Source organism: Phaethon lepturus, unplaced genomic scaffold, assembly GCF_000687285.1.
Source record: "Phaethon lepturus isolate BGI_N335 unplaced genomic scaffold, ASM68728v1 scaffold4583, whole genome shotgun sequence".
NCBI classification, from domain to species: domain Eukaryota; kingdom Metazoa; phylum Chordata; class Aves; order Phaethontiformes; family Phaethontidae; genus Phaethon; species Phaethon lepturus.
The window spans coordinates 1,253-23,026 of record NW_010531075.1 but is presented as its reverse complement, the minus strand read 5'-3'; the positions used below and the strand labels follow the sequence as shown (position 1 = coordinate 23,026).

At 35.3% G+C, this 21,774-nt stretch overlaps 1 protein-coding gene across 1 annotated transcript in view; it reads right to left on the bottom strand.

Moving 5' to 3' along the window:
• The window catches only part of LOC104618750 (importin-11), a gene marked incomplete at both ends in the record, with an annotated part of 27,213 nt that extends 6,059 nt beyond the window's left edge, over positions 1 to 21,154 (bottom strand). Inside the window, 12 exons of the mRNA XM_010284428.1 lie at positions 2,125 to 2,230; positions 2,873 to 2,920; positions 4,363 to 4,453; positions 5,313 to 5,356; positions 5,611 to 5,763; positions 7,214 to 7,406; positions 8,656 to 8,726; positions 11,120 to 11,168; positions 12,037 to 12,095; positions 13,000 to 13,132; positions 17,615 to 17,818; positions 21,082 to 21,154. Coding sequence (XP_010282730.1) covers positions 2,125 to 2,230; positions 2,873 to 2,920; positions 4,363 to 4,453; positions 5,313 to 5,356; positions 5,611 to 5,763; positions 7,214 to 7,406; positions 8,656 to 8,726; positions 11,120 to 11,168; positions 12,037 to 12,095; positions 13,000 to 13,132; positions 17,615 to 17,818; positions 21,082 to 21,154 — 1,224 coding nt within the window. The remainder of the gene's footprint in view (positions 1 to 2,124; positions 2,231 to 2,872; positions 2,921 to 4,362; positions 4,454 to 5,312; positions 5,357 to 5,610; positions 5,764 to 7,213; positions 7,407 to 8,655; positions 8,727 to 11,119; positions 11,169 to 12,036; positions 12,096 to 12,999; positions 13,133 to 17,614; positions 17,819 to 21,081) is intronic.
• Positions 21,155 to 21,774: the final 620 nt, after the last annotated feature.

Below are 21,774 nucleotides of genomic sequence, written 5' to 3'. Positions count from 1 at the left end.
AGCAGGAAATTACGATTAAATTATTGCAAAAGATTGTATTTAGTAAACTATTATCATGTTACGGAGAAACTCATCCTTACTCAGGAGAATATTACGTACTAAATATTACAGCAAGTGATAAATTTGGCAATGCAATGTTTCTAAAAATCTTTAAGAACATTTTTTCTTTTATCCCATATTTCTCCTACTGTTATGGTCATGGTTGACAGCCTTAGTATCAACAGACAATGAAACATTCAAAGACGACAAAAACCAGCAAACTCTACAGTCACTGCTGACAACACATAGGTTTGTGTTCCCAAACATGAATCAGTTTGAAGAAGTGTGTTAATTACCATGGGACATTCTGTAGGACAGCAGAGGATACCCTCCAATCTGCTTTATCTGAACATTCAAACTACTAACACTATCTCCCTTATTGCTGTGGCAGTCTCAAATGATGCTGGCAGTAGAAGCAGTTAAAGAAACAAGGCTTCACACTTCTGGATGCCTTCTACTGCAAGCTTCTGTCCCAAAAGGAATTTCATCTTGGGATATCACAAATGCCAACCAAATGGTTAGATCAGGTGTCTTCCCTACTGTAAATACAAATACATCAATCACAGAAGACTTCTGTCCGTTTTACTTATGCTATACAGGTGGAGAGCATAAAAATGCCAAAGCCAGCATGTGCTACAAATACCATAGAAGCGTTATTCAGAAATCGGTGCTGGTGCAGCACAACAACAAGGGATCAATCATATATAAAAGATCTCCCATTTTTTCCTGCTCTTCTCACATTTAGCCTAAACATTAAATTGCTTGGCCATTGGTAGATAGCAAGGTGAAGTTGAGATCATATGAAAAAAAAAAAGACTAATGAGAAGATGAATAAAGTATTAGGAGACACCAGCTAAACAACAGTGGCAATTATTCTGTAAGTCTGAAGTAAGGTTATACACGCAAAAGTAAAAAAATAATTACTTTTTTAAAGTACATTGTAATGAAAAGAAACATATTAATATTTCTAAGTTTAGCAGGATCTTCCACTCTACATTAAATTGAACTGTATTTGTAAAGAAAGTGTTTATAACTGGCATTTGGCAATAAAAAAAGCTGGCTGGCAAGATTATGGAAAATCATTTACAATTTATAGTAGCTCCTAAGGCTGTTAGCAAACAAATTAGTTTACATTTCAGGTAACAATTACATCTGATAAGATGAATTTCAAATGTAGAAAAAAAGTTCTTCAAAGGACACTAGGATAATTTCCAACGACTCTGATGAGAGAAATAGGACATACTTATTCAGAGTCAGAGTGTGAGTGGGAAATCATCTGATGAGGATTAGCACATACAAGAGCAGTCATTGTCCTTCCCTGGAGGGAAGAGTGACAGTTTGAGGAACAAGGAGGAACACAGTCTTCTAGTTAATTGTAGAGATGGACAGATCAGTCTGTACTGAGATGCCAAAACCTATCTTTCAAAATAACCTATGATATCTGCCAAACAAAATAAAGATACTCATGTGAAGGCCATCCAAGTGAAGAGGACCTTGGTGAGAAGGAAAATCCACAACAGACTGGCTATATCATACTCTTTATGAACCAGCCTGTGATCATTTACACTTTACAACACAATCCAAATCCTTACTTCTCCACTTTACTGCTGGCAAAATTAACTGAAAAGTGCTACAGGGGGCTTGTATTTAAACTAGTAGAGAAGAATGAATCACTATTTTTGCTAAGCTACAGTTTTACAGACATTATTTCCACACATATCAGTTGGACTCTGCTGCCTAAAGGGCTCTGGGATCTCAGGAGGCCTAAATACCTTTTTTTGAACAAGCAAAAGTGGTTGTCCTGAAAAAGTTTAGTCAACTCAAATATATGCAAGAGGACAGACTTATGTTTTTACAGAATCCTGGAAATATCCACCACAGAGTAATTTACACATAAACAGAAACTGTCAGGAATACTGTCTCTTCTGTGACAGTATCAGTTATCTACATGTATTTCATACTTCTGCTCATTTAGTGGATATGTCTGAGTACTTTTTAAGTCTGCAATTATTAGACATTATATCTTACCAGATTTGTATCAACAGTTCCTATTTAAATGAAGGCATAACAAACCAAGGTGTTTACCTGTTATGAGCAACCTGTAGTTCTGTCAATAGTTGATTTTTAAACCACTGATCAAAATCCACACTATCAAATAGTTCATAAGCAGCCAGTCCAACCGCGTTATACACTGGGGAAAAACAATAGTTATGGTTTGCTTAAATGTTTATTTTTTAATACTAAATAATCAAACTAATTTAAGTTTCAAAAAGCACTTTTTATAACCTGAACATAATACAGAAAATAAAACTAAAGTATATCTTTCTGAAGAAAGATTACCAGACCATGGTGAAGGGAATTCTGGAGAAATTTTAGTAAAATAAAGGTATTACAGAAGAAGATTCAGACTCTTGAAAACAGTTAAAAGCTGTAAGAGCAATGAAGATCTTAATCTAACATCGAGAATGGTTCCATCAGAGGCTTTAGACAATTCTTTTCTTTTGCCATACAATCTCCTTACTTGTAAAACAGTCAGAGTATCTCCATGGAAGCCCTGTAGCTCATTTATTTGCAGAGAGGAAAGGACACGACAGTAAGGGAGATTGTCTAAGGGTTTGTTTTACAAAAAAGCTGAAAAAAGCACCATATTTTTACGTAAGCATTTCAAAAAGTGAAGATTGACATCAAGTGCAAGGAGAAACAGGATTTAGGTCCTACTTTCCAAATGGCTGAGCAAAAAAAATCTTGCAAATTCTTCGTGTAATTTTTAAGAAGTCAAGCACATACACAAAAGTGGCTCTGTTACTTCAAAGGTAAAGTAAAATTAATTTACCAGCATCTTTAATCAGTATAGCATTGGTATCTTCCAAATTGGTAGATCCTACAAGACAAAGGTAAAATGAAGAAAAAAGCATAACTAGAACAAAGAATGCAAGCAACTTCACATTTTTACATTTTAAATAAGTATGCTGTGAATTAAGACTGCTTCGTTATTTTTGTTTTATTCACAAGTTCAGTTATTTCAGTATATTCACCAAAGAAAGTATAGAAACTAAAATCAAATCTCTGCTTTCCTACCCTATTTTTGCTGACTTCTTCGGAGCTGGACATTTTTAACAGCTATACACGAGTAAGTCAGAAGGACGTATTTTAAATCAACAGATTAAAAACGTGCAAATTGCTGAAGACTATCAACCACGTGGTACTATTTCCAACAGAGTCCTAGGCCTAGTTCCTATATACTTTATATACGTGTGCATGTGTACTTACAATGTGTACGTAAAAATTATCCAAAATCTTAAAAATTAATTAATTCTTGATATCATCTGCTACTTCAACAGTAATTCTCAAGTTGAAAACATCCAGAAATGGCTACTAGGGGCCACAGAAGCAAAAAAATGTGTACATGTACCTTTTAGCATGAAAGTATTAACTGCCATAACTCCTGGAAAACAGAGTAACTGTCAACCCTGTTGTAAGGAACCTTCTACCATTCCCAGTATCACAGCACAGCAAGCCATCCTGAAACTTACATACATGAAGTATTTTACGAAGAGATTCTTTGAAGTCAGAAACCATGCTCAGAAAATGAGTATTCATTTCTATGTAATAGAATGTACTGATCCATTCTGATAACAATATTTTGTATTTGAACTTAAGTCAGGTAACACACAACATGGGATAGAGCTGAAATGACAGGGAAAATAAAGTGGCAGATACCACTCATTTTCTTTCATGGCCACTACAAAACTCAGTTTGGGGGTGAAGCAAACTTGAATAATTCCTCAATGTATGAAATACAGAATATGTATGAATACAGAAAAATACTAAATTTTTAAAGGAGATTCTTCAGATTTGGAAAGTCCTCTATACTTTCCAAAATGACAGCATAACTTGAACTTTTAAAGGTTTTTTTCACAGGATTTTGCAGAGAATGGAAGAATTACTATAAACTGCCTTGCAACATTTGAACAGGAAGTTCCCAGTAAAAAATAACCTGCAGAATTTATTAAGGTTGTCAACCATTCTCAAGAAATCCTGAATCCTCAGGAAAGCAGAAATGCCTCAATCTTTCTAAAATAGTTATGGCAAAAAGTAAAGAATCCTTAGGAATTCCTCTTCCTATATATATACAGCATTTTCCTTATGGTAGGTTTAGTAATAAATTTAAAATATTAACATGTCCTTTCAAATATACAGAGTGAATGCACTACATAAAATTAGGTATCACAAGGTAAAATTGTTTAACAGTTGGCAAAAGCAAATGTAAAGAATTTTACATCTTAACAGTTCCTTTATTTATTTTTTTTTTAAAGAACTTACCTTGTAGACTGTGAACCATTTCTAAAAGCACAGGTGTAAGAGTCTGATTATATTCATGGAAAATATCAATAAAAAGAACTTCCGTGCATGGCTGAAAAATTAATAAATCTGTTTTAGAATCTATCAAAATAAAGGCAATTCAAATACATTTTATGCTAAAATTTGTTAAGTGCTGAGTATTATGCACTAAAGGTCATTTGAAATGTAATATACAATAGTAAAATCAGTATTATATGAAATACCACTCTTCGTACTATACAGTATTCTTAACTCTAGGACTGTTTTGGTGGCTGTATCTAAATCAACCAGTTCTGCAGTACAAGGACAACTGATCTGTGGAGTGAAACAGCTGGTGTTGAGGAGCCAGCAACCACACTGTAGGTATGTCACGGTTTCATTTTGGACTAGCTCTAGCTGAGTCATCTGGACTGAATACTCATTTGCACTTAGAACACACTAGATGCATAGGGTTGGGTTTCTTAGCTTTAAAATTAAAGTAGCACAGCAAATAAACTTTGAGCTCTCTCTACAAAAGCAAACCACAGCAGAAATAATCGGGAAACTAACATCTGAAACTTTGTTAGTAGACACAATAAATGAAGAAAGTCGTAAGTGATAATATCAGTTACCAGTTTATATATCAGTTTAAAGAAGAGACAATTTCCACTGTATTTAATAACCATACGATACTACACAATAGAAATCCTGAAGCAAGATCATTTTCCCCTCTCTCCTAGAATATGAAGTGCACAGTTTCCAGTGTATTTCAGCATGTTTGAACATTGATAAATTAACAAAGTTAATTTATACTAATTCTAATAAAATTTCTTTAACTACAGTTTTTTTGAAAAGCACACACTTATCTATCAAATATCATCTCTCAGTTACCAGACTACCAAGAAATGCATCCAGAAATGGTGAATTCTTTTCTTTCGAATTGAAACACTTACTCTGAGACTGTACTTCCAAGAATCTCCTCCAGTCTCTTCTACAGCTATTATTTTAAAGAAAGGAAAGAGTATTATTTCAACTATGGTTCAAATAAAGTTTAGTGTTTAGATACGCAATATCAGACTACTGAGAAATCTCTCATTATGAAAAGAACCTCTAGAGGGAGTATTTGTCCATGTAACCAGCCTGCAGAAAATGAAACGGCCAATATTGCAGTAAGCAATTTGTAGAGGCAATGCAGATAGGAAACTCTTATACCAATATCTAAACAAACTGCAGCTACAACACATTTCTTACTGAAGCCTTCTGGGTCCTCTTCCCACATCGTTAATTCTTCCTTTGTCAGTAGGAAATAGTGAGTGACTAATCTCCTACATATTTCCATTAGTGTTGGATATGTGAAAAATGCTGTCTTTATCTTATGTGCTTCAAGAGTTTCTGGACTGCTATCTGAAATAAAACATAGAAAATTCCAAATTACAATTAAATGGCTTAATGATCAAACAGTAGGCTAGTAAAATTAGTAAGAAATCAATAGACAAGAAATTCTTATTCTCAGAGAAAAAGAAAAAATATATTTTCATGGCAGACTTTCATAAGAGAGTTTTAAGATGGTACTTTTTTAAAGAAAGCTAAATTCCCAAATGCATTTACTTTTAAGAGAGTTCTCTAACAGCAAAATAAGACCGAAGGGTCATTAGGGCTTCACGGAGTATTTATAATGCTCTTCAGCTGCTATGTAGCTGCAAAGAAAAAAAAAACCCTGTCTACCTGTTGCTTTTGTTTCATTTATTTATTTATCATTACTGAATTAAAAAAACCACACAAAACTCAAAGAAAGTTTCATTTATACCTATTCAGAAAGTTTATCCAAATACAATCTTAAAAATAACCTGGTTTTTTTAGGAGTTAACATTATTAAAGAAAGCAGCAATAAAATCAAATACTTTACACTATGCATATGTCACTCAGAAGTTAAGAAAATTAAATTTTCTATTTTAATTTTTTTTAATCATCCAGTTCTCAAAAAGCCAAGTATTATAGCTTTTAACAGAATGTGCTATATTCTTCTTGTCTCAAGTGACCATGTTTCTATCTCAAAAACTCAAACACGACTATGAACTTCTGCAAGTAGAAATTTCTTTTAATAATCATGGATTTAGGACATTCTAGTGTGTTATAAAATTATGGAGTAACACTGAAATACATCAATATTTTCAGGAATTTTAAATGCTGGGTTTGTGTAATCTAACAAAGACCAGTATCTTTTTTCTAAAGGTAGAAAAAGAATGCTAATTGTTATCTAGTCATTGTCAAATGTCAAATTAATGTGGAAGTTTTTTTGTTTTTTTTTAATATAGTTCAATTCTATTTTTTGTTATATATACATATATATATTTTGTTATATATACAGCAGTGTATGAAGATTCAGAATGAAACACAGGCTGACAAAGCAGAACATAAAAACTGCTTGATATTCAACTGCATGTCAAATTCAGTGTGCTTCTGTCTATCAGAGTATTGGTATTAGTTAATTACAGCAAATATCCCATTTTATCAAACATTTCTCAAGGGAAAGATGCATCAAACCATTTGATGAAAACAAACCAAATTCCATACCTCAATACTTCTTAAAATTAGTTCAATGAAAACTAAAACAATCAACAAAAGATATTGACGGTCTTTTTGTATTTAAAAGTACTTTAGCAAGTCAATGCCTATACATATAAATACTTTAACCATCGATATAAGAATCATCAATATAGAGACAGAAGCATACATTACTAGTAAAACATTTAAGTGCTTCAAAAGAATGTCTTAAAGGAGTTCTACTGTTGGGAACAACTAGCAAAGTGTTTCTCAAGATATAAAAATTTTTTTTAGTAAATAGCAGCAATACCTTCAACATTTTTGGATGGCTTGTAAGCATAATTTTTTACGATCATCTTAATGAGATTCATGCACTGTACAATAAATCGCTCAAATACAATTCCTTCACCAGCCTCTGTGAAAACATAGCTTACAGCAAACTCCAATGATCTCTGAATCAAAGGGGTGAATGAAAAAGGATGTTGATCCAGGAAGTCCAAAAGCTAAAAATTAAGTATGTAGAAGAGCAAGAGAAAACAAATTACTTTTTGTGCAAGTCTTTTATTAAATGCTTTCATAAACTAGTTATCAAAAACAAGTGCAAATGTATATAAAACTAAAGAAAAGAAAACTCAACACAGACAGGAAATTAGGAAGAGATAAGTATCAATGGTTAATGAAGCATTATTTTGCCCTAAAATTCTTGACTCACATTCAAAATTTCCTTCTTTTGAGTTTAAGGAATGATACCTGTTTTCAACTAGTATTGAAATTGCTTGCTAGCAATACAGTATATAAAACATATCAGCCACACTTAAAACCCTGAACATTTTAGCAGCTAATTCATCCCTATCAGAATTATTGTAAGAGGCATGAGGGAAACAACTTAACTCTTTTTTTGTCCCTCTGCCACTGCACTACAAGCACTTGCTTTTTCAGCCTAGCTTTTCCAACTAGCTGTCTAGAATGCACTGGTCAATTCCTTTCATCTTCTCTACTACTGCAAAAATGCCCAAGCCTAAATTCTTGCATCTGAATTTCTACAGGTAGTAGATTATCTATTAAAGTGTATTTTCTCTTCAGGTCTATGAAGAAAGATACACATGCCCTGAAATAGACTCTGAAGACAATGGGAACTCTGTACATTTTATACCTTTTAAAAACAGAGCAAGTGACAATGGTAAAATTACCTTTGGATAATATATGCAATTAATTGTTGCACAGAATTAGCTGACAACCCCAAATATATAATACAATGTAATACAAAAGTCACAGAGGATAAGAGTTTTTTGTTAATTTTCTGTCAATAAACTAAAAGTAGCCAGTTATTCAATAGAACTGACAAGGCCTTAGAAATAGCAATCAAACTACTTATAAAAGACAGGATGAAGCATTTATCTCTTCTTTATTGAGCAATGCTGTACCAATGCTTTAGCAAAACTTCCAGAATTCCTTTTTGAGCAAAATCCTAGCTAAATAATTTACTTATGGAATGCATCAAATTTTTTTCCAGCTAAGGAAGCGTACTTCACTTCTGCAACTTAACGTCAGCAGGAGTAAATAGACACTTTTTTCTTTAAAAAAAAGTATTTCAAGAATGTATTTCAAAACAAAAGAAGTTTTAAGTTGCAGTACCTTCCATTTCTTTAAAAGGTCTGAAACTTATTGGCTTTAAGGCACATACATATCCAAATGCGGACTGCTTCTCCAGAATAGAAAACTATTCAGTAACTGAATGGAGAATTTACTTACCACTTTAGTGAACAGAATTATAGTTTTTTCTAGACGATCTCTGCATATATTTTCTGTTCTTATACTTCTACCTGGTAAATCAGATATTAAACAACCATCATATTTTCAGACTGTTCCTTTGTTTCTGGATAGCTAAGTTTTAAAAAAATTAACATGGACAACAAGGTGTTTTATCTCTAGTTCAGGGATTATGGCAGGCAGAAAAAAGTTCTATGTCAGAATAAATTCAAAGTCAAATTCAAGGTAATGAGTACGGGGAGCGGGAATCTTTAACAATTTCTCTCAGCTGCAGTGAAACTCAGTGTAACTTATCTGAATAAAACAATTGGGACATCATTACAGAAAACTCAATGAGAGAAGAAAGTTAAAATAATGCAAACGAATGCTAGCATACACAAGAAATAAAAAAGCACTGAGAAGATGAAAATGCCCTTAAAATTATGGTATATCCTTACTACATAATACTATATGCTTTTCTAGGAACTCCATTTGAAAAAATAATTGATTATGGAGACTGGAAAACATTCTGTATTTACAAAAAATAGATCAAGTTTTTATAAAAAAGAGAAAAAGAGCCATAATGAAGGCATACAGAAAAAAAACATGATATAATAAATGTAAATACTAATATTGTAAGGTAGTTATGCCTGCTTTTGCAAAAAACTTGCTAATTAGAAAAGTGGAAATGGGAAGCTTCAGCTCAGTTCTTATCTTAGGACATCCTGAGGCAACCCCTGCTATCAATACAGGCTGGGGGATGAAGGGAATGAGAGCAGCCCTGCCAAGGACTTGGGGGTACTGATGGATAAAAAGCTGGACATGAGCCGGCAATGTGCACTCGCAGCCCAGAAGGCCAACTGTATCCTGGGCTGCATCCAAAGCAGTGTGGCCAGCAGGTCGAGGGAGGTGATTCTGCCCCTCTACTCTGGTGAGACCCCAGCTGGAGTCCTGCATCCAGCTCTCCAGCCCTCAACACAGGAACAACATGGACCTGTTGGAGCGGGTCCAGAGCAGTGCCACCAAAATGGACAGAGGCGTGGAACACCTCTCCTGTGAGGACAGGCTGAGAGAGCTGGGGTTGTTCGGCCTGGAGAAGAGAAGGCTTCAGGAAGACCTTCTTGCGGTCTTTCAGTACTTAAAGGAGGCTTGTAAGGAAGATACGAGCCTGTTGCAACAGGACAAGGGGTAATGGTTTTAAACTAGAAGATGGAAGATTTAAAGTAGATACAAGGAAGAAATTTTTCACAATGAGAGTGATGAAACACTGGTACAGGTTGCCCAGAGAGGTGGTAGATGCCCCATCCCTGGAAACATTCCAGGTAAGGTTGGATGGGGCTCTGAGCAACCTGTTCTAGTTGGGGATGTCCCTGCTCATTGCAAGGGGGGTGGACTAGGTGACTTTTAAAGGTCCCTTTCAACCCAAACTATTTTATGATTCTATGACATTTAAACCGCACAGTACTCATGTTCTAGGGGACTATGATAACCACCAAGCTTCAGGATGGGATGGCCTTCAATTCAGTCTAGTAAAGATAGGTAATTAACTTGCAAAAAATGAAAGAAGGGCCAAAAAGAGCATGACTACAGCATAGTAGAAAGGGCAAACAGTTTCATGCAAAGCAGCCTGCATTTTAGAAGGCAAAAAACATGTCTTTCTTTGGCATTGAACAGACTGGCAGTTGCCGTCTTTCCTAGAAACAAAGCTCAGAGCCCAGATCAACCCCTCTCATCTAAATACAGACTCCCGAGCCAAATACCTTCATTTGTATCAAAAAAATTCTTTCTACTCAGTTTAAACATCTTCTCAGAAAAACTGTTGTTGAATCCCAAAAACATGACTTGACAGGCTTCAAATGAATGAATGGTTTGCACCAGGTCTACTACAAGTGTACAAGCAAGAGAAGAGTAGCGAGTTCAGATTCAACACTGCTGAACATCTCCTTTTTACTTGCTGCAGGTAAAAGCACTAACATCTGCCAATTATGCTTGTATTTCTGTTGACTGTGTTAACCTGTGGTTGCCTGTCTCAAACTACTACTCTTCCAGTTATAAAGTACGTATAGCTGAATGTGGTCTTCACTTCCCATCTGACACTTACCAAAACATGGGGCAATCTCCAGGAAAAACATAAAACCCTCCCAAAGAGAAAACTCAAGAAGATCTGCCTTTTAGTAGCATCTACATATTGTCATATGGATACTTGGTGAACTCTTGGTTTAAGATTTTTTTGTTTTAATTGGCATTATCACACCAAGTATAATTTTAGTGGGATTTTAGTCTGTTGATATAGAAAGGACATTTTTACTGAAGGCTCTTCTGACAGTTTCTGCAACATTTAAAGTAATAGCTTGGCACTTGTGAAAAATACCTTGCACCTAAATGATTAAAGATGATGCACTAAACTGTTTTTATTCAGCTTCTAATATTAAACAACTAATACAAGGAAAAGCGTTCAGATACTTACTACACTCCAGAAATTGTTTCAGCCGTTCAAACACTGCATGTAGAAAACCCTGAAAAATATAAAAGTATATGTGTCTTTTACAGATGAATTTTTTTTGGCACTGTATTATGGGAGGAAAGTTGAGGCAAATTGAAGTCAGTTCAGCTGTGTTACTAGCTCTGACATCACCTTATCACTTTGAACTAACTGATTATCTCAGATAAGCAATTTCCTCATGAAATAAATAATTATCTAGCTAGCAGACTGCATAGATGATCCAAACTGACCTTATTAGTACCACACAAACAGCACAGCATCTCTAGTAAAAGGAGGTAGAGGTAAATAGACATATGCTTTACAATCTTCTTATCCAGTTCTTTCCTGTTCTCAACTTCCTAGTTTACGAAGTCGGTCATAGGTTACCAATTCCCCCAGCAAAGCAGGCAGTCTTTGGGGTTAAGAGAGATGCTTGGGTTCCTTCCTTCCTTCCCACCCCCGCTCCCAAGATGGGCTGCATACCACAGGCTTTCATCTCAATCAGAAAAATTCTATCAATAGAATTCAGTAGGACAAGTATGCCATTACATTCATCATTAAATGAAAACATCCTCTTCAAACAACGGGGCAGAGTACATACAAGACATCTTCCAGTAGGCAATAGGAGTGTCACTATATCATGTGACATGTAAATTGGAAGGGGTACCTTTCCTTTTTTTTAAAGATCATGCCATTGGTGTCACAGTGATTAGGATCTATCTAGGATCTGACCGTTCTTAACTGATGAGAGGACAACTTTGAGAGCATGTTGCTCGATCTTCCTTTACATAAACAGTCACAAATGTGTGACTTTCAATGATTTTTAACATAGCTCTAACAGCACCGGAAATCATTACAAAAGATTTCTAGTCTAGAACTAGAAACAGATATATGTCACTTACCATTACCTCTACATTCCAATGAGGTTCTACAAATCCATGGACTGTCAGTTTACGAAGCACTAGGAAAAAAGAAGTTACTTGTGTAGATAGTTCTCAGCCCTTGTTCCAACAGATTTCAGAATGTGACTTCTTCCAATTCTCCATATTAAAAAACACATTTAATTTTGGGCCTTTGGTGCCTCAAACCATACCTAACATGAATCTAATCTAGTTGAAATGTACTGAATTTTAAAGTAATTTTGTGTAAAATAATGAAGAGAACTCCAAGAATTACTGAATCACGAAGAATTCTGCAAAAGCTGTAAGATTTCAACTTCTGAAAGGTTCTGCAGCAGGAAAAGGGCCAAGTACAGTCAACTAGGGTCCATACACTGTCTTACAAATTTTCTCAGGTTTATCACCGCCAGTAACCCAGAGCAGGTGCATGCTGCACCTTCTGAAACAATTTATGACTGGTATCATCTACACTGCAAGCGCTGCAGACAAACATCTGAATTTTTCAAAGCATCAAAATACAGTAACGACACATACTCATCAGTACTTGAGTTTAGATCTGAGGTTGATGCTGACTGCTAAGGCTACCTCTTCACTGAACTTAACAAAATTCACAGTTTAGCCTCCTCAATTAAGTGCCTAGACAGATGCAAGCCTGGATTATAACACATGGAAAAAAGCATCCTGTTATGCCCTCCACTTTCCCACCACCTCCTTGACTCTGACTTCTTAAAACATGCATATCAGAATGGTACACAATGAGAAACAAGAGTACCATCTCCCTCTTATGTGTGAACAATCTTACTTCTGTCTTGGTAAAGGTATAGGTAAAACACACCAAGAAACCCATTGGTTTTCCCAGTGGGCATGGCTTTGCTAGAGAATGCTAACTCTACCAAAAAAGTCTTACTCATTCACTGCAAAGAAACTATTTGATTCCTTATATTTAATAACATTGCATATTATTACCTTTCAATGACAACAGCGTTCTTTCTAGTGAATTTATGGCTGCAGCTTCATCCCCTGTACAAACTTGCTGTAGGAACGTATCAGTATGATGATTCCACAAGGAACACGCAAAGCTATAAATACCTGATGCAAGCTGCAAAAGGAAGAAAGACCAGTAATATATTTGATTGCCTGAATTTGGCTACAGCATAATAAATTCCTAAATTTTAAAGGCCAGTTCAGACTGTTAAATTATTTAATCCATCTTCTTGTGTATCACAGGCCAATGTGTTTCACTTGCTTCTTTGCTGTACTGAGTTGTAACTGATCCAAAGATGTTTTCCAGAAAAAGATCTTGTCTTCATTTGAAAATGTTATGATAGACTCACCTGCTCCCCTGACAACCTGGTCTGACTGTTGCACTTGAAAGGTAACTGTTTAGGCCTCCTTTTTTACCTGATTGTCATTAAATACAGATGCAGGTTTATAATATGGTATGATGCTTCAAAAAACTATCAGCTCTCCTCATCGCCTCCTCTCCCACAAGACTTAAACTGTTTGTCTTGTAGTATAGTTAATATCTGAATCAGCTTACTCTGGGACACAGTCAGCAGTTACATGCCTATCTCTAATAAAAATAGCACTGAACAACGCCTACACTGAAACTAACTTTCTTTTGCTGATAGATGCAAACCCTGACTTTTTGCTTCAAATTATTTAAAATATTGAATGACAAATAGTTTCTAATTGGCTAGCACCGAACAAAGTTCAAACTTAATTCATATTAGTTTCCAAACAGGACTTAACTGATAAAGATATCTGAAATATAAACATAAGATAAAGAATATCTCATTCAGTTGTGGTAGCACTGTCACTTTCTTCCTTAATTATGAAGCTGCACTTTGCCTGTTATACATGACATCAATGGAATCAAAACCACATATGACCCGTTTATTTGGTTCCTTTGACTAAGTAAAGGTGAGACAGTAGAAACTAGTCATAGTTATTCAATGATGTGTTCATGGCGTTGCAGAGACACATTACTGAGTAATCATCAGTAATTTCAACCTACTCATGTTTTAGGGGTTTACTTTGGGTATTTTGCCAGGTGTCTCTTAAATAGAATACACTAGTACTAACCGTAACAGTAAGCAGTAACAACTCAGATTAAAAAAACAAACAAAAAACAGACCCAACCCAAAACAACAATCCAAAGCAGCAATAATAGTCCTAATAGCAGAATATACTCTGGATAAACCATTTGTTTGTCATCCAATCAGCGTACCTTATTAATAAAAAAAATTTCAAACAATAATCGCTTTATTAAAAATTGGAAGGACAGAACCACAAATACACACAGTATCCATTAGGAGGACCCACCACATTTTTTACAGTTGAAGTCATTCAGCTAGCCATTATAATTTGTATTACTGCAGGACCTAAAGAAATCACTCATGGGCCTAGGCTGCCTTCATCAGTGAAACAGGCAAAATTACTCTAGTCAGTAAAACAGACAAAGCATGCTGGTGGTGGTAGTAAAATGTTACCCAAGCTAAAGAATAAATATGAAGTATCTTCATAAATGAAAACTGCTCATGATTAATAGTAACAGTAAAAGCAAAGATGGCAGATCTGTTCAATGTTGGATTTCATAGGCTGCCAGTGATTGTGAGAATTCCTATTCAAAATTGCTATTTATGACCATATTTCAAAGATTCAGCAATCTCCAAAGCAGCAAGGAAATCAGAACAATCATAAAAACCCTCATGGGGGCGGGGGCGGGGGTGAGAGACTAAACTGAATGGTGTGTATCCAGTAGCAGAGAAGGTACTCAAAACCTTGTAATACTTTACGATAGGACTGTAAAGAAAAGTGCTCTAGTTTAAGACGGAAATTGTGCAGTGATTCACAGTTTCAGAAAAAAAGAAGTTTTTCAGATAAACTGGAAAAATACAACAGCATTCTTTCAAAACCCAGATCAGGAAGCAACAGGAAGGCTCAAAAGCTTAATGTCAAATGAACTAGGGAAAAACTGTAACCAGTATTTTCACCAATTTGCAGTAAATTCATGGTATCACTTCTCCAATATTTGCTTTGTGGTTATGTGTCATCACAAAAAAAAAAATCCAAATACCACAGATTTTAACATATACAGTCAATTTCTTCCTAAATGTAATAGTACATTTTTATTGTATGGAAAAAAAAACTCACTGGGTTTACTTCCAAGAGCCACCATCCTCATTTAATAGGCTAAGTCCAGAAAAACAGGCTCAAAAGAAACTAGATGTTTATAAGCATATCAATGGTATATAACCACACAGTACATTTTTCTATTTGTACTAAAGCAGCACTGATTCTACCTTGAAGATTGTTAATGTAGTTATAATCATAACTGTACTATGCACTGGAAAGATGAAGTTACAAATAAGCTGCATTTACAAGATATTGTATCACACATCTGTACATCATCCAACATTTTTCTTTTTAAACCTCAGGTAACATAGTTCAATAACAGATGCGTTATCTGTAAGCATCACCTTGTAATCTTCCAGTACCATATTACATGAAAAATTTATCAGGTGTTTCTAGAGCTGTACTAAAAAAAAGTTGAAACTATAAATAGTTATCTGAAAGTATCACGGAAGTTTGAAATCTGTTACTTAAGCTTTTAGAACTTTTAGCTTCAAATGGCTTCATCTTATACAAAAGGTTTTTTGACTGTCCAAGAAAAGTCACATGCCACCCAACAGATGTGAATTCCCTTCACCAGGAGACAGAAGCAGCAGACTAAAGTTGTCCAATTTTGCCATTATTAAAAAAATTCATCCTTAGAAGTGAACCCTATAGTGCCAGATGCTCAGAAAATTACCTTTTGCTACCTTTTGCTACCTGAAGTTCAAAAAATTGAAGATACACAGTGTTCCAAACATCGTAAAACTGGATTCACTGAAATTTTTCTTCTATGTCAAATTGGATGATAGAGGAACTTTGGATACTGAACAATCCACAAGTTTAAAACCAGTATCTAAGCATAAAAAGCCTGCTCAGAGAATATGCTTATTAAAATCAAATTTCAATCATATTTTTCACAAGAACTGTCTTACAAATCTAAAAAAAAAACTTGTTATAAGCCTTTTCTTCACATGTCTGAAGTTGTCTCACTCTACAAATAAAAGAACATACAAAGAAAATACCATGCTGGAAAAACTGCATTCCATAAGGAGAAAGGTTCATACAAATTTATTGAGTTTCTTGGAAACACAAAAATGGCTGAAGGTAACTAAGCTCCTTTTGAACCTGGTAAGATGGTAGAAACACAGCAAAGGTACTGTGGGACATGACAACTTTAACAATAGCGGACCTTAAGACCTATAAATTCCTTCCTCTCCCTCTCCTGAGATGGTATGGATTTGGCTATTTTATGAAGGTGGGACTTTGGGATTGAGTTTTGACTTTTTTGCTATATCCTTGAGCATTAACAGTATTCTAAGCTGCATTATCAGGCTGCATAAGCAACATCTTCATTTAGGAGAGCTCTAGAAAAGAAGTCACTCACTCCTTATTGCTTTGGAATTAATATCTGCAAATATACCAAAACCCGTATTGTTCAATTATCCAGATCATGTATAATGGGCTAATAAAATTTCAAAATATAAACAAACATTTCCTCTAGAGAGATTATGTTCATCCATATCTATACACGGCAGAGAGAGAAAACACAGTTCCTCTACACACACATCTCATAGCAACGTATCATAGTTTCAGTCCTGTCCTATTACAAGAGCCGGCCTTCAATTCCTCCTGACGACTAAATTTTCACCTTAATGATTACACAGCCAGAAAATTTTTGCTACATAGATAAATAGGTAAACTAAGAAATAGTCTTCATTATCTGCACCATGATCTTTTGTTTGAAATGGAAGAATAAAATGAAATTTTGAAAATTCAAAAATCACGTTTGAAAAAGATGTTTAACTCACTAAATTCAGTTAACTGTATTATATCATTGCCTAACACTCCAATGGGACTGGAGATGCAACAGCCTACAGCCAAAGGTAAATCTACATTCTAATCAGTAGATTCTTACAACTGAGAATGTAAGCTGCATGAGACAAGATTTGGCATTTGCATTCACACCTTGCCTTCTAATTAACCTGGCGAAAGAAGCTAATCTGATAAAACCCCAAACACATTCCCACTGATGATAAAAACCAAAAATACTGTAGTATGGAAGCCTAAAACCCAGTACTTTTTAAAGACAATGCTGAATTATGAATCCAGAGCACAGTTCCAAAAACACCGCAAATTCATACGTAATAAGATCTGCTGTACAGCATGGTAACATCAGGCTGATATGCAGATATTGTGCTGTAGATGAAGCTCCGCTTCTTAACACAAGTTATTATTATAACACAAGCTGCATGCAACATTAATAAAGATCTCAAAGGCATTTCAGCTAGAACCTGATTTCCAGTGCTTTCATATACCTGCCAAAGTTAAGAGCACTTCTGTTTCAAAGGCAGACATTAAAGTCAACAAACATACCTGCCAATGCACTGCCAGCTATCCACAGGAAACAGCAAGCATGAATAACATGTGGTTCGCATGCTCTACAATATTGCATCACATTACTTACATCATAGAAAAGTTTCCTATCTGTAGCAAGCCGTTTGGATGCCAGGGTCTTTGTAACATGATAAAAGGTAAGTAGTGCTCTGTGTTGGCGAAGATCATCCTGGACCTTCACAGATTCTAGAAGAGTGGGTATAAGTTCTGGCCATTGCCTTGGACAGTCCACCCTGGCAACTTTAGCAATCAGTACAGAGATCTGAGTTGCTATCTGCAAAAAAGCAAAACAAAAACACAGACACCACAAAGTCACAGATCATTTTGGAAATGTACAATGCAGAAATTAACAGCCAAATAAAACCTGCATCAAAAAAAACCCAGTATGGTTTGCTACATTTTTGTGGGTTTTTTTTTTCCAAACTGTTTTTAGGTTTGCTGAATACAAATAAATGTGGAGAAAACAAAATGTCTTCCATTGTGTATTTGTAGTAAATATTTACATAAAATGCTAAGCTGGCTACCTTGTTTAAATTTTTCACAAAGACTGCTAAATTTATTTGTTGTAGAACTCACATAAACGAAGAAACACATATTTGGGAACCGCTTTTTATTTAGTGATCCCTTCTATCACTTTCTACAAACAAACATAGACTGCTGAATACATATTACCCTTATTTCTGCTATACCCAAGTTTTAGCTTTTAGACAGAATGTTCCCTCCCACCAGGCACCCGTGCCTGTAAGCCATGGTCCTGTCCCAGTGACTGAAGCTGAGACTCTCATTTGCTCCGCATCCTCACACCACAGGCCAGGGGCACCTATGCCACCCCCAACATCTGGCTTTTGTTGCTGGCACCAAATCCCACTCACGCCAGTCTTGCCAGTAGCTGCACACATACACAACGAACAGAGTGAGATTACACAGACAGTTAAGGGATTCAATCAGAAGACAGGACAGATGGTGGTGATGAGGCACAGGGTTTGGGTTTGTTCAGACCCAGGTACTGATCAGCCATGGTTTACAGATGGTTGGCCATTTTTATACCCTCTTTCTGTCTATTCCCCACTTTACTGCTCCACAATTCCCCCCACCTAAAGATTCCTTAAAAAATTTTGTATAGTCTCTCATAACCCCACCTCAGATATCCAAAAACTTCATGGTCTTGTTTCCCCATTCTTATCCTGTTTGCAGTGAAAAGGTTGTTGATTGAATTAATGAAACAGACACTCCCACCTTCAACATACGCTTACAACCACCACCACCACATTTCCAGCCTAGGGAAGAATTCACCTTCTTATGCTATTAAAAGGAATCCAAGCAACTTACGGGCATAAGAGGGAATAGCCATGCCCTCCTTTACTGCTTCCTTAGCTATTTCATCTGGTCTGACCACCCCACAGAACTTTCTACAATATTCATTCCTACCCACTTGTGTAGGGAGAAGAATTGCTCAGAAAACTGCGGTCAACCTTTGCAATGAAGAGCAGGGACTCTTATTTGTTTTCGGATCAAAGTAAGTTGATTGGCAGGAGGGAGCAAATAAAATCTCTTCCATATGCGATACAAGAAGCATCCTCTCCAGGGATGCCAAGAGTACTTTTGCCTCGAGGACTGGCTTTTTAAGTGATTTTTGTTTTGTTCCTCTGTTCTCTCCATATGGTAAATATCTTCAGAGGGCTGAAATTATGCTCTAAACATATGGTATGTTCTGTTTTTCTTCTCCCCCTCCCCTGGAAGTCTGCTTATACCATCACATCTCAATACTATGTCTAATTCTTATATTTTTGGGTGGGTTTTTTTTTCTTTTGATATATAAAAGGGTCATAATTTTTCTACCTTCAGTGATGTAGAAAGCATAATCAGATAGCAACTGTGTTATGAGTATCGGCAACTGGAAAAGAGTGGAAGGTGCCTTTGAAAGGAAACCTTAACATAAGTACAAGACAGATTGGGGAACAAGGGAGAAAGAAGGGGAGATGGACCCTGAAAACATATTTCAGTATCACAGCTATTGTTTGGGCAGTCATTTAGGAGCAGGCTGCTGGCACAAAATAAAACAAAATCCTCCACATCTTAGAAGACTACATCCCAAAAACACACAAATAAATACATAAAGCCACCAGTCTTTAAAATGTCAGTTAAAAAGGTTCCAATCTCAGCCTGCAGCTATGGTCTCGGAACTGCAGACCTGTTCATCATCCTCAGAATGTAAAACTATAAAATACACCATACTATTGTCTTAGCAGGCAAACTGATTAAATACTAATGGACATATGAAAAAAATATTGGTAACAAGTTTAAATTGTTTTACGTACAATGCAGTTAACATTAGGTTTTGAGAAATGTAAATATCATGCAAACACTTCAAAATTAAATATTTGACAAATTTTATACTACCTAGCAGTAACATAAATGACACACATTTTATGGTCCAACATGACATACTTCATGTTTCTTTATTTCAACCAAAGAGAACTAAGTAATATTTGGTCTTATTTTTTACATTGAAACTACACCTGCACTATAAATTTAAAGCTATTTTCTATGTCTACTTGCATTTAAAAAAAAAATCACATTTGAAATTAAAAAAAATAAGTTCTAGGCAAAGTTGTCATTGCACAATGGTCTTCTACAAAGACAAAATTAAGGTAATTTTGATACATTGCTCTAATCCTAGAAATAACATTAAACCCAACGAGGAATCCTGAAAAACTGAAACTGAACTGTCTGCAGAACCAAAGTTTGTTTGCTATACCTTTTCCAAGCTTTACCTTATGCAAATAATTTCTGTATTTTCTTGAAAAGGTTCTTTAAGACCTAGCTTAAAATAGAAGAAAATACTTCCTTGCAGAACCTTATACTTACTTAAGCAAGAATAAATTAGCAGAAGTAAGACTGATTCATCCAGCATATGCATATTCTGAGCCTCTAACACCAGCTCTATACTCAATTTAACAATAAATCCTTATTCCAATCAAAATAGTAGCTTAAAATTAGTCACTTCATGTTAAGACACTATCCTACTGAAGCTTTATTATGTCTATTTAAATTCGTTAATGATGTCATTAGACATGTGACAGCAACACTGCTTAGATGGGTTTATACAGAAGCATTCTCAACAGCTTATTCCTGCTATACCACCACCACACTTCCTTGTATGGCTATACCGGGAGTCAGACCACAGGACGGATACAGCTGAAAAAACGAAATACCACTCAGGGGAAGAAGGTTATTCTTGAGCTACATCCATTCTCTGAACCATTTCACCAGTTGCATAAATAGCAAGGGACAGCATAAGCTGCCATTGAAACAAAAATACAAACCAAAGAGACAAAATGTATTTTTTCCAACCTAAATGATTCTATGATCTATGGAAAAAGACCTCACTTCAACACAAAGATCTGTCTGAAAGGCAACATGTAAACTGCAACTTGTCAGCTTCATTATTACTAATAAACACTTTGGAAGGAAAGAAACCAAATTATATAACAAGACAAGCATTTGCTGGGAGAGTAGTAATTGTTCATCACTAACCTGATTCACTGGCTCATTAAAGTTGGTGATAAGTCCAGCACGCAACGTAGTTTTTTCTTCTTCAGAAAGAGCACTGTCAGGGTATATTTATTAGAATATTATTTAATTTTAAATTAAAAACAACTATTAATTCATATTGAGAATTATTTTCTCACTATTACTAGACATAGAAGTTAAATGATCACTTCCATTTGTGCATTGGTGTTTGACTAGATGAAGATTACTTTTACAGATGATTTTCTTGAAATTAATGTATTTCAGTTTGATAAACTATCAAGAGAATGTCCCTTGTTTTTACACCATCTCAAAGATACTGAAGAAGAGACAAATATTTAGAAGGACTTCAAAAATGCAGGGAAAACTAGTAAGAAGGATAAATTCTAAGCCATAAAGGTTAATTTTCATTCAAGTGCAGCTTTATGCTATCTTTAAACTTCCTTTTAAGTGACGTCTATCCGTTTAAGACTACAACTTACAGTATCATATCACTCCGGTACTACTTCAGACTTTATATGACCCATGTCATTTTCTTTTAAGTTCCAGGCAGAAAACATAACAAACAGGTTTTAAAAAAGCTTTGTTTGTATTAATAGATAATACAATCAGAAACACAATCCCCTTTCATTTACTGATCACACCCTAGAAAGCTGGTTCTTGTACATGAAAACGCTTAAGTTATGACACAAGGTTGTT